The sequence below is a fragment of the Argiope bruennichi genome, chromosome 4 (genome assembly GCF_947563725.1).
Source record: "Argiope bruennichi chromosome 4, qqArgBrue1.1, whole genome shotgun sequence".
NCBI classification, from domain to species: Eukaryota; Metazoa; Arthropoda; class Arachnida; order Araneae; family Araneidae; genus Argiope; species Argiope bruennichi.
Window position 1 is genome coordinate 47,637,997 of NC_079154.1, and position 18,427 is coordinate 47,656,423.

Consider the following 18,427-nt stretch of genomic DNA (forward strand, 5'->3'; position numbering starts at 1 on the left):
ATTCTAACGTAATTCCAGAAATCTGTATTTCGGACTGAAGAAAATTTGGAACATGGACTTTCGTCAAAATCTCGTGGTCGATTTTTTTGACTATTACAATATATACTTTGTAAATAGAAAACTATATAGCTGTGTTTTATGGGACTGATTATTGACATAACCTTTTTTTCAGGTGTTGGAAAAGATGAACTCTTTCAATGGGCAGGATATCTGGTCCAGCAGGACCCTGTCCTATTCGTGGAGATCACGTAGCAATAAACCCAACCCTTTTGTCCACTATCCCTCCCTTTCATACGGAATCGACACCCTCCATACTTTCCAGGTAATTTTTTTTATATCTTCCTCTCCCCTAGATTTGTAAAATACAGTATTTCCTATAATTCGGAAATTTCGATCAATCAAATTAAATTTTGAAAATTTATGCAAACAAATAAAATCGAAGACATTCTTTTACTGCGTAATCTATATTAAAATCGATGGTATTCTTAGATTATATGTCAAGTATTCTGGATTGTCGTCTCGTTCTCAGTTAATTTATCAATTTATTACTTGATTTCATCCTTTTGATGTTTTTGGTTATTATTTTAGAATCTATTACCCAAGAAACACATGTTAGTTTAGTTTAGTTATATTAACGTCCCGTTTGAAGCAACACTAGGGCTATTTTGGGACGGACCTCGTAATTTTGAACCGCGGTCAGATGACGAGGACGACACCTGAGCTGGCACCCCCCTCTCCACACCGCACTACACCAGCGGGAGGAGGTTTGGTCATGACGGATTTAGCGTGCAACTGACCCCCTTACACGACGGTTCTTCGGTGGACTCAGGTCTCGAACTTGAAATCTTCCGGTTCCGAAGCCGAGACCTTACCACCAGGCCACCACGGCCCCAAGAAACACATGTTAATAACATCATAAAAGTTAAAAAAAATGTTAATTCGGTAACTGGCATTTTATTTATTGACTGATATTAATAGTTTCTTAAAAAATTATGTTGATTATATCAAAGATGACTTTCATAAATGATAATGCCGTACATTTTATTTGAAAGAAATGGTAAAGAGCCCATGTGGCCACAAATAAAAAATTTTAAGTTAAAAATTAAAATTTTCTTTTCTATGTATGTTTAAGTATAAAAATTCAATACTTGAAAATGTAAATACTTTTTTCTGTACTAGTTGATATTTATCGTCCGCCGTTTACTTGGCGATTTTCAGATCATGTCATGTTTCATTTTACATAAGATGCCAAGATTCCGCCAATGTAGTTACTTCATGCATAATGCGCTATATTTGTTGATGCTTTATGGCTTTTTTTCAATCTCAACACCGAAGTTAGAAAGTCCAGCGTTTAGAAATTAAATTCTGGCAGAGATCTCAAATAATTATCGTGCTTGGCATATGGTTGATCTCTGGAATTGTATGCCCACCTGCTTATGTAGGCCTGATGGAGACATGTGATTTATGTTAGACAAGTAAATTATGTTACAATAGCTCGAAGAAATGATTAGAAAGTTGTATATTGGTAGCAGGTGATTAGCACAAATATATCTCTTGATTCTATTTTGGCTTTCATATGCCGCCTGAAAAAATTACTGGACAAAATAGTTGCTAATGACTTGTCCCACACCTCTAGCATATGTACTATTCAACTGCAGCCAATGTACTTCAAGCCACTAATCGGTTCTTCGGCTTTTTTGACACTAATATGCGCAAACCCCATGCGTATACCAGCCTAGAGAAAATGGCAGATTACTTTATTCATTGTCATCACACACCGTTTAAAAATTGATTTTTATGTCTGTTCCAAAATAATCCACCTGTAACTACAAAACGTCTATTCAATTGTTAAGTAGTTCTAATGGCTATAGACACAGGGAAATGGGAGGCGTAATTTAACTACAAGACGGGACATTAACTGATTAGTTACAATAGTTTTTTCGCATTTCTATAATCTTTTTTCTTGTTTCTCCTCACGCCTTTATCATTATATGCTCCCTGATGAAAGGGTGCCTAATTGGCTGATAATCACTATCGGAAGAAAAATAATATTTTGTTTAATCAAATGGTATAAGTTGATTTTCCTGAATTAATTGGATTTTAACATTTCTATTGCTTATTTATTAATGATTCCTTTTCCTTCTTTTTTTCTTCTTACAGTATGCCGGTTTGGTTGTATTTACAGATGCCAATGTTCCAAAACGTCCTGGTAGGTCATTTTGTCATTTACGGATTTACTTTATTACCTCCGAATGTACAGAGTTAGCAAGAAATAAGTTACCCACTTCAGAAGGCTCTAAAATGCGTTCTATTGATCCAAATTAGATAAATTTTGAACTACAGATTGAAATGATGCGCTTTATATTTATTAAATAAATAAATAAATAGTACAAAAATTCACCGTTAGGTGACGTTGTAATACATAATATAGTTTATAATTGATAAATAAAGTAAAATTAAAATATTTCCTTCATTTTCTACAATATCTCTAATCGGAGAACTATATTTTCTATAGATGACCCGAATGAATCTGCCGGAATATTAAAAATATGGCGCCGAATGTTGTGCTTCAGATATGGTAGATATGATGGCTTTTGACGGTAGATTTTGTCCTTCAAATAATCCCACAACCAAAAGTCGCAAGGGGTGATGTTCAGCTAGCGAGGAGGCCATACTGTTGGGAAATGACGGCTGATAACCCGTGTCTCTGTAAAATGCTATATTAAAAATCGCTTTACGCGACGATCAATATGAGGTGGTGCACCATCCTGCATGAAAATGATGTCCTGAAGGCATCTACGCTGTAGAAGAGTTGGGATTACAAAATCCTTCAGCATATCATGGTATAGTTATCCTGTGACGGAACAGGTTTGGATTCCATTTGAAGTTATCTCTTCAACGAAATACGGTTCAGTGCTAAAGGTAGCTGTAAAACTACACCATACTGTCACTTTCAGGATGCAAGGGTGGTTCCTGGATAACGTGAAGGTTTTCCTCTACTCACATTCGACAGTTGTGGGTGTTAACTTGCCCATTGAGGCAAAAGTGGGCCTCATAACTCCACAGAATGTTCCAAGTTGTGTCAACCACCATTCGAACAAGGAACTGAAGTGCAAAAGTTTTACGGAGTCCGCGTCCTGCAATAGGTGAACAGACTTGATTTTGTATGGATAAAAATGCAAAATCTGTCGTACGATTTTTCGTACAGTTGAATACGGTTTATCTAGAACACGGGAAACAACTGGTTAACTCAAACTATTATGCGGTTACTGACTGCTTGCTTTAACGAGTGCGGTCGCAACATTTTCGACGCTGGAAGACACTTGGAAGAATGCCAAGTTGCCCAGTTTTTTCAAATTTTTGAATCATCTTGTGTAGGGCACTTGGAGACATTGGACCTCTTCGTATCTGCTTCATACGACGAAGTTCCTTTAGAGCTGCAGCGGAGTTTTGTTGGTTCTTTAGAACAATTTCACCAGTAGCGCTTTTTCTTGCAACGCAGGCGTGACGAACATAGAAGAAACTAATATTCGTGCAGAATCCGCTTTCTTTTTATCCAAAGAAAAATGGTAATAGACATGCGCTGTAACACAAATTATGTTTCACATTTTCAATCTATGCAAATAAATGCCATTTGTGTTACAGCGACATTTACAGTGAATTTTTGTACTAATTTTTTTAATTAATAAATATAAAGCGCATCATCTGAATAATCTGTAGTTCAAATTTTATTTTATTTGGACCAATAGAACGCATTACCCTCTGAAGTGGGTAACTTATTTCTTGCTAATCCTGTATATACGTAAATAGAAGTTACTTAACGAAGAAGTTACGAAATACACTGTATACGTAACTTTCTCTTCGTTTTAAATTGTGAGTCCATAAGACGGCAAGAAAGTGATTATTGTTTTACTTTTCTTATTATATGCATCTGAAATGCCAAGTTTCTTACGTAATGCTTTAAGATACACCAAAAAAACAAAAAGAAGATATTATGATAATAGTTTCGCTTAAATTAAATAAAAAAAAAACTATTACATTTAAAGGGTTAAATGAAGATAGAAAACTGTTTATATCAGATTTTATTGTTGGATACATTCAAAGCCAGATTGAGCTATGTTGTGGCCTTCAGACAGTGGTATTGCGCATGTAAAAAAATAAGGATAAAATTAAAAATTAAATTAAATGAAAATTGGTAAAAAAAATTACAACATTTTTAATGCATTCTAAATAATGAAATACAATGATTGTTGACGTGTGCTACAGACAGATGACTGAAAGAAAAGAAAAAAAAAAAAAGAATTAATCAAATTTGAAAATATGAAAAAAAAAAAAATTCTTTTAAAATAGCATAAGCTTTTTTTTCCCCACTTAATCTATTACTTGAATGACTGACTATAATTTCAGTTCGTTCGATTCGTTATTCTTTTTTTTTTATAGATATTAAAATAAATTTTGAATATCATCCACATTTCTCTGGTATAATTGATATGTTAAACCGTCTTATCAGTCTGAGTTATAGCTCGTTAAGGCATTAATTATAGTTTTCATCTTTTTTAAGTTGTACATAAGATATTAGATAAATTTTAATAAGATTAAAATGCGTTTTAACTTCTTGTGGCATTCTCCTTCAGCATAGTAGATGGATTTTTTTTTAAATGTGATTGTTTCTTCATGAAATTTGATCGAACAGTTATTTAAAAATTTATATTTCTGGTATCCGACGCTTGATTTTAAATTGAATTTGTTTCGAATGTATGGTTCTTGTAAATCTTATGTACATTTCTAAATTAGATTACCTTGAAAATACCGTAAAAGAAAATCCCGAAGACTCAGGTGCCTATTTTACCTATTCGATAATCCGGCCACGAATACATTTACTGGTAAATATAAGTTGGCATATCCATCGAGACAAAATAGGTAGTTGTGCCTAGAATCTAGCTTAACCCAATATTTTACAACACTTCGAACTACTAGTCTTTTAAATTTTAAAAAGAATTCATAATATTTACTTTTTTTTATTAGCGATCATGAATAACTTTTTGGAATTTATGGTTTTATTTCCCTGTATGAAATTTCTTTTTGCGTTCGTTATAGAAGGATGTTCGAGTGGGATGGCTGCCTGCTTGGATGGTGCTTGTTACCAGGCCCAGAAGCGCTGCGACGGGTTTGCGGATTGCAGAGATGCATCGGACGAGAGTGGATGTAAGTATTACTGATAGAGCAGTTTTAAAGTAAAGACAAAAAACATTTAACTTAAGCATTTTTAATTTCCGTAAGGAAATAGTCAAAAGTGGACAAGTTATGAGCAAGATTAAGCACCATAAAGATTATTATGTATATCCATGTCATAAGCAGAATGTGGCATAAATATGCAGAAGTAATTAAAAGAATTAATAGAAAGAAGAATCCGTACCGTTTACCTGAATATCCAAAAATTCATTTTCTTTATTCGCCAAGAGTTTTTTTTTTCTCTAAAAAGAGGATTGATGATAAATTGCTATATGAATAAATATGTCTTTATTTCCATTGGCGGTTCCATTGGTGAAGTGACTACTATACGGTTCCATCGCTGATGGTTCACAACCATTCTTTTTTTAGCGCTTTTGTTGCTATTTTTGGCAGTTTGGTAATTCGTTTTATCTATAATAGATTTCTTTTATCTTTTACCTTATCAATCAACCAACCAAAACTGCCCTATTAGTGCAATAGGATGTTGTTTGATATTCTGAATGCCAGACAATATTATGGAGATACCGTAACAAGGATATGTGGGTTTTTCTGTTAATAGGGTAGGCAATACTTTTTATTTATTTTATTGAACGGTATTTTCTATTTGATAGTTATAATTATATTTTTTATTATTTTAATCCTTTCTTCAATTCCACTATTCTAAAAATCGTTAGAAGAACAATAAAATGAGGAATAAATGAAAATATTCCGAGTGTCCGATACTTACACTGATGAATGAAGGCAAGAACGGGCAGATGATCAAAAAGATACATGCATATTATCATCCTACGATTTAACCCTTAAATCTATAGCAATATAGATTTGCGCCATGTGTTTAAAACCTGATATCACTTTATGTAACAACCTTTGTAAAGTGCTTTTTTTTCAATTTAATTTTACAAAATCTATTTTATCGATTCCAAATGCAACTAGAATCTTTGACAGTTTATTTCTTTATCTGTGACAATTTTCTGTCCGAGTACAATTTATTTCGACGGATGTTACAATTGATTTCAGACTTTATTTTTTTTAAATAAAAATTCATGCATTTAAGGGTTAAAATGAAGAGAATGCAATTTACTGCTTACTCATCAGAATCCCAGCTTTTTATTTTTAATTTCATCCATTTTTATATCAATATTTTAATTGCTGTACTTTTGGCAAGAAAATGGATGGGTAAGATGCAATCACTTGTATGGTCCAGATCTTACAAAAAAAAAAAAAAAAAAAAAAAAAACATTGACAGAACAAACAAAACAAGAACTTGGAATGATTGCGCATTTTTCTTGTTTGTATTTAACATCCTTATTTTTCACGACCAGGTCCTCCTCGTGATGAGCAGGACATGGCTGAATTTTATCGAAAACGCCTCAACCGTCTCGAGAGGATGTACCATTCCTCCTGGATTTGGGAAGACATCAATATCGGGTGAGTCTACCATTAAAAATATATCATATTTAAGTTTTCAGGTTACTAAAATCACTATTTGTGCTTCTGTTTGTGGAATGTTTGCAAATGTACGGTATTATTTGTAAGTAATAGGAATCCTTTCTACAGGAAAAAAAGCACTTAGATGGAGTCCATCCACGTGCATTATTATAATATGATTCCATTCTCATTTTCATTTATTCAACAAAACAATATTGCGGCGATAAAAAAAAATTGAACACACCGATTTTTCGATATTTGAATGCATGGATATTTCGATAATCCCAAAAAAATTCATGATTTTTATGAAAATTTGAACACATGGATATTCCGATATCTCTTTTGAGTCATCAAATCAATTGTGTAATTATAAATGTAAAATAAAGGAAGTAAAATTCATTCTGATGTTAAACTTTAAAAAGAATCGTTGCATGCAGACGTAAGAAGACTTATTTTTTATTATATTCCTTGCATATCCAAAGAAAATGAGAGAGGGGAATCTTCCCCCCTAAGTATTATGTAGATGAGGAGGAGAACTAAGTTTCACATTTTATGCACAAAAGTGCTCGTGAGAAAACTCTCAACCTCACATTATGAGAAAAATATTCAATGTTCTTATGAGCTTCACGAGTATTTTCAAAGTATTGGATCCACGATTTCTTATCTATTACCTTTCAAAATAAAGGAATGATCTGTTTAGAAGTTATAAAATATGGTGCCTTTAGGACACTTTCCTGCTGCATTTTGGCATTTACTGGAGATAATGCAACTGCAACGCTTAACATTCCAAAATAATTATGGACTAAAATCAGTTTAATTATTGTCTAAACACCATACTTTTTTTTAGCTTTAAATGCTGCGCAAAATGCACTATAAAAGACTTTCAATACTTAACAGAACATCTTAAAAAAAAAGTCACCGCCAGCCCATTATATGCTTGCGCTCCAAAAAATATTTTGAAATGTGAGTAGTATTACTTAAGCTGGCGTTCACAATTCATTGGATCTTGATTAAAACATTTTATTCAATGCTTGAATCAAATCATTCGTCATTTGAAGAGACAAATGTTTTTGCTATAGTGTATTTTACGGTTTGAGGTGCCAACTGATAGTGGACGAAGAAGTTGCAGTTGTTGGTCTCATATTAATATTAGTAGTTTGTTACAATCTATTAATTAAAAATAATGAAATATGGAAATGATTATTCATTTTATTAATGTTGACAAAATGTCTCGTCTCGTTTTCCTGTATGCTTGTCCGAACAAATGACTTGCTACGAATGCTCGAGAACTATCTTAACTCTTGTGTAAAAGACTGATAACTAACGGAACATCTTCCAATTAGAATTTTAGGCATTTAATATTGGAAATTGGATGAAAGTCCAATCATGCGATGTTTAAAGAATCTATATAATGACCGATGTTTGTGATATTAATAGCGCCAGTTTTTGTGATGCGAAGTCTCTACTAATAACAAATTATGTAATAGGATTCTTTTCGAACTATTTTTAAAAAAAATTTTCTTTCAGTTTCTGTAGAGTGTAACTGAAGTTACATTGATTTTATCCTCCCGTTATTAAAAAAATAGATTAAAGTTTGATTAAAAATTGATTAAAGTTTGATTAAAAATTGATTAAAGTTCCATTGGTTTTATCTATACTTACAAATCCTCTCGATTTTTAAAAAGTTGGAACGCTTAGTTATTATGTCATAGAATTAAGGAAACATTTAAAAATGTTTATTTAATTATAGCAACAATAGTTTATATTTTTCAATGCACAAATATTATGTTCCTTTATATAATATATCCATTTTTTTTTTTTTTTTGTAAAGCTACTGTTTCCAATTCACACTATTTCCATCTTTGTAGACCTCGAGGTTACACCATCTTCTCCGTTCCGGTACCTTCTTTGCCCACCACGTGGTTGCTTGGAGCCTACGGAATGAATAGGGCCCAAGGCTTCGGAATGTTGCCCTCTCCCGTCCAAGTAAGCCTGACCTCTTTTAATACTTATAAGAGTATTCTGTTTATGATTTCTTCGTGTACTTAAAAAATGTGGGATGTTTTTCACTAACACTAAAGGTGCGGTTAAGGAATGCCTTTTCTTAAAAACCATTCCATTGATTGAATTTGCTCAAAAATTGATTGAATTAGGTTTCAAATACCGATAAAAATTCGTTTTTCTAATTTGCTATATTTTTATCCTATCGGGTTAACATACAAATAAGAGGAATAATGTTGGCGGATTTAGTTCAATATTTATTAAAGATCCATAGTATTTCTTATAAAGATAGTATGCTATAACTGACCTTTATAATTCTTGCATATTTGGATTACTGTATTCACATACGCACGAACTGACAGATCACAAATATAATTACAAAAATTTATATTTCAGTTTATAAGAGATATCAAGATTATGGTTTTTTTCTCCATTTCTGTAATTTGCATAAAAAAATAAACGAATGGCATTGAGTTTTATTTCTTTCTATAAAGAATATATTTAATAAATAGGCCACTTGATTAATCATGCTGGAAAGCGAATGTCTTGGCAAATCATCACGTTACAAATCGTAAGTTTAAAATAACGTCAAAACGAAATACTGACATATCGCCTTTAATTAGATGATTTTTTTCTCGAAGTATTATATTCCGTCATTTTGCATTCATTGGAAGAAAATATCTTTTTCCTTTTTGATTGGAGTTGTTTCTAATTCTTGTTTTTTCTCTTTATTTTGATATGTAACCAGTAGTCAAATAAAGAAGTCGTATTATATGTAAGACGATTATCGCTCACTTAATTTATTACTGACAGAAGTGAAGTTTCTAAAGCTTAAAAATACTGAAATTAAAGTTTTTTTGAGCATACAGTTTGAAATATTATAGCATGATAATGTTTTAGGCTACATTTGTCAACCACACATTTCATAAAAAGTATATTTAATAAAATAACAATGCACGTGTGTTTAAATGCAGTTGTTAAAATAATGAAAATTATTGTAAAATATTTTGAAAAAATATTAAAATCCTTGGAAATATTGTGATTAAACTCATTATCAGTAATAAAGAGAGGGAAAAAATTCATTTGGAATAATTGTTCATAGAAACTTTTTTTAAAAATTGTAACATTAACATTGGCAAAAACATGTGAGTAAAAGATTTTATAAATCAATAAATTAGTTTCAGTTTAATTACAATAATAAAAAAGCTTTCTTACAAATTGTCTTCAGAAATAATTTATAATTTATTAAAGTTGTCTGAACATGAGATTAGTGCTACTGTAGAGCTAATAGTTTGAATTTTAAAATGGTATAGAATTGATTCTTGTGCTACAAAGAAAATGTTATAATATTTAGGAAAAACTAAAGATTTTGATTAATTCAGATTAATTAAAAATATCATTAAAATTGAAAAACTTTCTTTTGTAGCACCTACTATATTGGTGTAGTAGATGTACATAAGAATTTCATTGTTGTAAGCTTACTGGAGTATTGCACTCCATGACATTGCACTCCAGACAGTTTATAAATTGAGTATCATACTAAAAGCATTTTAATTTTAAAACTATACTATAATCAAAAGTATCTTATTGCTTGGCTTGTAAATTAATTGTTGAGCTCGAAAGGATACCAATAATTAATTTATTTTTCTCTGACTAACTTGTGACATTCTTTGCAGTTCTCTTTCACCCGTCCTTTCGCCATGAACGTCGAGATGCCCTCCCAGTGCCGGATAGGGGAGCAGATTGGAATCAGAATCACAGTCTTCAACTACTTCCACTCAGAAATCGAAGTGAGCAGATATTTTTGGTTTAAATTTTAAAATGAAGTACATTCTGATTTTAATTAATGTCTGATTATGAGAAGATGCAATATTCAACTATCCTTTTCTAATGGTGAATTTGATTGAGGAACATGGAAGTGCTCTTTTGTTCTTTACTTTTTGTATGTCATAAAATAATAAAATTTGATGTTCCTTTCCTTCACAATTGTTACTTTTTATGTTGCACTTTATTCTTAATTGACTTCTTTTGCAACCAGCTGGTTCCTTGTGAATATTGGTAATGTTTTATTTCAAGTAAATATCTTTTGCTTAACTTGTTCATGGTGTTCTCAAATGTCAAATTATGATAGACGTAAAACAATGTTATTTTAAAAGCCTTATACCTGTTCTGTATACATTGCAAATGGATCTTCCAAATGAGTCGCCTCCCTTTGCATTATAATATCATTAAAAATATATCTGTGTTACTGATCTAAATTTCTAGTTTCATGTTGTTTTCCATGGTCGTTTTCATTGACTTCCTGATTTCTCACGCAAAATAAAATATAAACATAACTTCCATTTCCCGACTTTCAAAAATAGAAGAAAAGAATGCGATTAAATGTTTGAGGAAACAAAGAAAACAATTTGAATTTCATTGTAGCGGTGAAAACTGTTTTTGGAAATCATGCAAATTAAAAAATAATAATAATAATAAATTTCCGAAATTTAGAGAGATTTTTCGGCAATTAAATAGATATGATATTAAAGATAACGTTAGAACTTTTTTAACGATATAAAATTATTTTTTTATCCAATCATAGTTTTAGAAATTATTGCATCAAATTGCCAAAGTCTTAATTCCCACAAAAATTTAATTTTTCATTAAAATTCTTATTAAATTTTAAAAGAAATTACTCTAAGAGACACATTCCCATCTTACTTAAATGACCCTCTTTTAAAGTTGTCTGCAGACAAAACTATTGGTCAGAAAATTATAAAATTTTTGTATGGGACATAATGAAGGAATAAGAATTTTTGGGGGGCGAATAAAAAAATTACATGAAAATTTCTTTGCCATTTGGTAGTTTTTGTAACGAATTACACGATTACGATTGGTTCTTTATTTAGATTTCGTTTCTTATTCATAAATAATTTTAACACTATAACTCATACTCCTTAAATTACACAATATCTAAAGTGAACTATAAGTTATAATTAAAACACTTAAAATTCTTCTTGGTTACACCTTCGACAGCAATATCTTCGAATGCGAATTCTCTGCTCTCATTTGAAACTTATAAAAATATCACTTTAAAATTAGCATGAAAAGAAATAAAACATTCAAGAGGTGAAATATATTTTAATGCAAGCACTTGAGTTCCCTGAAAAAATTTATTTTTTAATGCATGAGCAACTGCGCAGTACAAAGTCTCTTAATGAGGTATCATTTGAAAATTGCATTTTATCGAAATGCACCGCTGGTATGGCATTTGAATCATTTTATCTACAGATGATGAAATAGAAAGTTTCTACTACTATTAAGAAAAGTGTGATTATATCGCTACTTTGGAAGAAGATGAATGAAGATATTTTTCACTTAACGGTGTTAACTTCTTAGATTCTACATATTGTCGCGTAGAATTAGGCACAGTCAGATTGAAGGAGGAAGAAATCTTTATTCACTCCTTGAAAGCAGTAAGCATTTAGATGACTGAGCAGCCATCAGTTTGACAGTAACTCTTTATATACAACTGAAGCGTTAAATATTCAAATTGCGTTAATTTGCCTACATAATAAATTTACATTTCCTTTACATATATCAGGAAGTAAACGTGATTAATATAAACCATCAAATGTCTTCTCTCAGGCTCGAATCGGCGACCTGACGATACGTAGACAAATACCTATCCACAAAGCCATGCCGACATAAGCAGCGTTCATTAAATGTGATAATATGATGGGGTATCTGTAAGCAACGTACAAAATCCTTTCAGTATTGCTGGAACGAATGGGGGTGTGGGGACTCCGGGGATTTGATTAAGAAGTTTTGGAGTATCCATCCTATAGCCCAGACATGGAGGTTTTCATCTGTCGGATTCTTAGGCTCCTTGGGGTCAGAATATTGACGATGACCTCAGATGGCATTCTACGAAACTAGAGTTTTTCTATTTAGCACTGGAACAAATGCTTCAATATAAAAGGCAGTTATAATGAAATGTAAAATAAATTATAAATATTTTTACTTCCGTTTCATACTGAACTTTTTATTATTGTATTTCAAATAATGTGCTTTATTTATTGATACTATTCTCGTAATAGACTTGGAATATAAACAAATAACTTCGCTTGGAAAAAGATTACTTTCATTTTAATGACAGATTTTTTTGTTCTTTTATATTTTTCTGTAACAAGTATTTTCTTTTTTTTTTTTTTCAGGCACTTGTGATCTTAGGCAGATCTCTCGACTATAGATTTGTTCATGTCGAACATATGGGAATTGTGCAGTCTTACAATCCACGAACCGACTCAAATGAGCATCACCATCTCGTTTTCGTGAGTACATTTTTCTCTGTTTGATAAAAACAAATACACTACTGTTCAGATTCAGATTAATTCACCATCATTTGGTGTATGTTAAATGCGTCACATTATATCAATTACTGAAGCCTTGTCTAATTTAAAAAAAAAGGTATGAGAGCTTTATGTCGTTGAACAGCGTTAGGTAACATAGATGTTGGATTACCTGCAGATAACTTTAAAATCACGTGTTTTGATGTTCATTTATAAGCATTACATACCCAAACATAATATTCATAATCAACATTTTAATCAAAATAATTTGAAATCTTTTGTGACCAAAACTGATCTTGTAATAGAACTTGGAATTTCATTAATATTCTAGATCATTTAATGGCAACCTTAAATAGACACCATCCATTTTTTGTTGGATCTAATTAGACTGGAGAATTATATGAAAATTTAATCCATGTTTTTTTGAGTAGTGCATTGATAAAATTAATTTCTTTATATAACTGAGAGTAATTAAAACTGATATTTTTAATTCATTTTTAAATTAGAAGTTTATGACTTTTTTCATGGTTTAGAAATAAATTACTGGGTCATGATCAACGTAGATGCTCTGTATTGAAGATAATTTAAATAAATTGTTATTTTAACCAGGAATTTTTAAAAAAAAATCCTCAGATTTTAAAGACAGGGATTAAAAGCCTACAATGAAAGTTTTAGCATTTTTCACGTTTATTAAATACATCGCTGCTATTCATATTATGAATTTAGTCCAGAATTTTAATGCACAATTGCTAATTGTGCATCAAATATAATAATTAAATCGAAATATTTCAACAAAATTTAAATTTAATTTGTTGAAATATTTTTAAAAAATGTTTTTGGAGCTGCTGTTGATTTCGATTTATTTATGCCTTTTAAACCTAATAACATTGACAAATTTGGTATTGGCATTAATAACCTACTGCCAAAACTCCTGTCTCCCCCACCTTGTTGTGAGTGGGGGGAAAGCAGTGAATACTTTGGCAGTTCGTTTTGGCGATATACTGATTTCAATAAAACAGTCCCCAGTAGAAAGACACGCTCAACATCATTCCATTAAATTTCTCTATATCCTAAAAACTGTCTAATATTATTATTTTAAAAAAAATAATAATTTGTATAATATTTGTCTAAATAATACTTTTTAAATAAATTTGAAAAAAAAATTGCATGATTCACGGCGTTAGAGCTTTATGCACTCGTTTAGATGAATACATTTTATTTTAATCTTTCCTGTAAATTTAATAATTATTAATAGCTATTTTCCAAATTATGATGTGGAGGTGCTCGTGACAACTTTTTCACACCATGGAACTCCGAAACACCACGATATTGCCTTCACTAATACTGATATAGCTTTGGTTTCTCGGTTGAATCAGGCAGCATATGATAAGTTATATCTAAGAAATCTATGTTTTTAAATGAGTTCTTGTGTTTCAGGTGAAATCCGGTAAAAGTGCTATTGTGTATATGCCAATAGTAGCCACTACCACCGGAACCATCAATGTCACTGTCATGGCCAGAGCACAGATGGCCAAAGAAGTTGTGACAAGACCTCTTATAGTGAAAGTAAGATATTTGTCCTGATGGATTAAAATTTTTTTAACATTTTTTTTTCTTTGCCGTGTAAAAAGATAAACAGGGAGTCTTTATGCTTTGATGAAACATAATATATTAAACTTATTTTGAATTCTACAATAATGGTTTCAGAATTCACCCAACTTCAAAGTATGACCATTAGGTTTTCATTTAAAATTATAATTGAAATTTTAAAATTATGAACTATTGATATTCTTTATATTTCTGATTTATAGGTATTAGCACGATTCGGTTGCTTACATGCTCCTTTATTTAATTTTATTTTAGTAGAATGATTCGTGATTTCATCTTTTGATTTTCAGACAGTGTATATAGGATTTGATATTTCTTTCTTGAATAATAAACTGCTTATCCTTCTTTTTAATATATTCGTAAATAACTCCAAATTCAAAGCCATAAATTATTTTTTTCCCTTTACTAAATAATTTTTTTAGTTCAGCAGATTGTTGGCGAGTGCTGAAGTCAATATGACGTTACAATTTTGCAGGCAGTTGCTAGAAAATGCGCTTTACGTTAATGGAGGCATGGTTCTCTAACTAATAAATGCAAAATCATAAATAGAATATTTCATCAACAGAGATTTTTTTCACAAAGTGCATTATAAACTTCTGAAATAGTTGTTGTTGTTTCTTATGGCACTTGCCACGAACAAGCCCGCTGTTACGAAAACAGCGATTTAAGCCGGAGGGGGAGCGTCTCTTGTTTTCATAGTAGCGCCAACTAGGGCCAAGAGTACGACTTTGCTACTCACGCATCACTCATTCGCTTGCACAACCCCTTTTCACAGGAGGGCACATTCACACATCTCACAGATAGAACAACCGAAGAACAACTATGCCCAAACCAGGATTCGAACCCGGGATGCCCAGATCACGGCTACCCCTATGCCAGGACGCCGGCTCTGAAATAGTTATTAACTTTTGATTTCGTATGTGTTCAGATATATCTGAACAAATATTAATATTTAAACTGCAAAATCCATCAGTAATTTGTTTGGCCGTATTTACAATAAAAAATATATTAATAATTTTTGAAAATATTTCTACTGTTTGAAAAATAATTTTTCTTCTCTTATTCAAGATAATGCTTTCCAAGCTTTATTCTTTCCAACTTTTATTTATTTCTTATCTCACTGATACTTTAATCATTTTTGACAAGTATATTACTTCAAGATAGATAGATAAATACAAAATAACTTTGTATTTCATATAAAATTTAATTATCGTCTAGTTTATTTTGAACTGTCACGTATCATTTTTTCTTATTCCTATCCAATGTATAGATGAAGTGTTACAATCGTCAAAAAAAATTTGAACTTGAGGTTTTGTGAAATTTTCTCATTTCAGACCTTCCTGAGTTTGAGAAACACATTTTTAGCATTATGCCTGCTTGTCTGTGAACACGATAACTCAAAACAGTTTTGAACTAGATAGTTGAAATTTGGTATATAAACTAACGACCAGATTTGTAGATATCTTTCAATAATAACCATTCATGGGAAGTCTTGGTTGTTCGAGTATATGTAAACTCAATAGCTCCTAAACGCAAAGAGTTATAGAGATAAAATTTGGTATACAAGTGAGGCATCTAAAAATATTTTTTTTTTGTTTTGTTATTAAATTGAAATAAATTTGATCATCTCTTGGTCTGTACTTCCGCGTGCACGTAAACTCAAAATCTCATAAAAGGAATGACTTATATTAATGAAATCCGGTATGTTGCCTTGTTACTACAATTGCAATTCCGTGCCAAATTGAACTTTTATTCGATCAGTAAAAAGGCGTACAAAATGCATATTCGCACCATAAATTCAGTAAATATGTTACATTCATGGGAAAAAATCAGTATTTCATAACCAATTTTCGCGAATTCCATGCAAGACATTTATTTTATCCATAATTTTATGTAAAGGCAAGAGATTAAGACTTTAATCGGAGAATATGTTATAAAGTTTCAGGGAGACTCCTGCTGGGTCTTTTTCGTTTCTGCAAGATGTCGAAAAGACTCCAAAATTAAACTGGTAGAACCCAATTGACGTGTACCATGCAAACTTACTGACATTAAGTTTCAAACCATAACAAGAAAAATTCATAGACATATTGTTTATATGATGTTATAAGCTCTTTAAATTTCTGCTTTAATTCAATAAATTTCCACCATGGCGTCTTTCATAACTGACAAAGAACATTACTTCATTTTTTTTCTCTTTTCTTACAGGCGGATGGCGTACCTCAGTTCAGACACACGAGCGTTTTGCTTGATCTCTCCCAAGGAGCGTATCTCATGAAATATCTAGATACGAACCTGACAGAAACTCCAATTGTGCCATATAGACGAGAGAGGCTGTACGTATTTGGGTCTAACAAAGCGACTGTGTCGGTTACAGGTACTATTCTGGATTCTACATTTATCGAGATACTCTGGCGATACTGCGGGCTTTCAAAAGAAATTTTACGTATAAAAATGTGTTATTATTTGGAGACAATAGGGACATTTATGTGTAGGAATAATTTATGTAAATTCTATTTATACACATTGCGTTACATATAAATAAATATAGATAAATCTCATTTGGCGAAAGTAGTGCATATTTTCTTAGTAAATTCATTTTAAAATACGCAAATGAGTAATTTTGCAATAAATTAGATTATTGTTCATCTAATTCATAAAACTGAATCAATGAAACTTCTGGGGGTATTTTTTATTTATGTATAGTCATTAAAGGCGGTTTAGAAATGCTCGAGTTTCATGCTAAATTTTAATAATTGTTGCAGACACAGCTAAAGAAACACACTTTTATTATTATCAATTGCTTCCTTTATTTATTTTATAATCCCATTTATGCATCTATTGTGCAATTTTGCAATGCATCTACACCGTTGGTGTTATTAATATAGACATTGTTAATATTATGTCAAAATTTAGTGAAAGCTTTTGATTAACTGATGTTTTAAGTTCTGAAAGTATAAAAAATAGTATATATAACATATAACGCTGATCTGAACCACTGTCAGGAAGTGAGAGACAAATCGATTACAAAATGTCATATTTGAAAACATGAAACCCGCTTATAAAAAGTCATAAAAATCATTAATTTATCATTTCATTTTATTTTTTGTAATTTATCTTAAAATTTCATTGAATATTGCCATTATAAAAAGATAACATTAAACTTGACCTTGAGAGAGATTTTGTGAAAGCGCATTGCATTGTTGGATATAAGTAAGATTGAAAAGAATATATAGAAAAGAATATTCTTCTTGTGCTTGCTCAGTATGATTGCACTGAAAAAAAAAAAAAAAAAAAAGAACTCTGCTCTGCGATGTGTTGATAAATTTTATAATTCTAAGTCGGAAGAAAGATATATCTAAGACAGAAAATGATAGAAGAAAACTAACTACTCGAGTGATGGTCTGGTCACAATTCCTTCATCGTTCAGGACATCGACAGCCATCATTAAAAAAAAAAAAAAAAATGCTATTTTGATTTGAATGCAATCTACCCGAGAATTATGGCCTTAATTTTCAGCTGCTGCTGCGGAAACTTGCACTATGATTTTATTATATCATTCTTATTCTTTAAAAAAATAAAATCGCCATTGGGGGGGGGGAGAAGGGGCATCTCAGATGTGCGAATGAGAAATTTCCCAAATGGTGGTTGCTTCTCCCCGACGTGGTGGACACAGAATTGATATGGGATGGTATCTGCTACTGATGACCAGAAGTGCTTCCTACAGGACGGGTTGTACCTTAGGGCTGAATCTTAGTTCCCGGTAATGCTGTAGCATCATCCGATCATTCAGAGTTTTCAGTGTATCTCAAAGAAAATCCAATCAA

At 31.4% G+C, this 18,427-nt stretch overlaps 1 protein-coding gene across 2 annotated transcripts in view; it reads left to right on the forward strand.

Annotated features, from left to right (window-relative positions):
* The window catches only part of LOC129965822 (CD109 antigen-like), a 91,295-nt gene that overhangs the window by 52,606 nt on the left and 20,262 nt on the right, over positions 1–18,427 (forward strand). For both annotated transcript variants that reach the window (XM_056080031.1, XM_056080032.1), the window contains 9 exons: positions 173–322; positions 2,161–2,209; positions 5,098–5,205; positions 6,555–6,660; positions 8,529–8,646; positions 10,338–10,451; positions 12,861–12,977; positions 14,433–14,561; positions 16,809–16,977. In XM_056080031.1, coding sequence (XP_055936006.1) covers positions 173–322; positions 2,161–2,209; positions 5,098–5,205; positions 6,555–6,660; positions 8,529–8,646; positions 10,338–10,451; positions 12,861–12,977; positions 14,433–14,561; positions 16,809–16,977 — 1,060 coding nt within the window. The remainder of the gene's footprint in view (positions 1–172; positions 323–2,160; positions 2,210–5,097; positions 5,206–6,554; positions 6,661–8,528; positions 8,647–10,337; positions 10,452–12,860; positions 12,978–14,432; positions 14,562–16,808; positions 16,978–18,427) is intronic.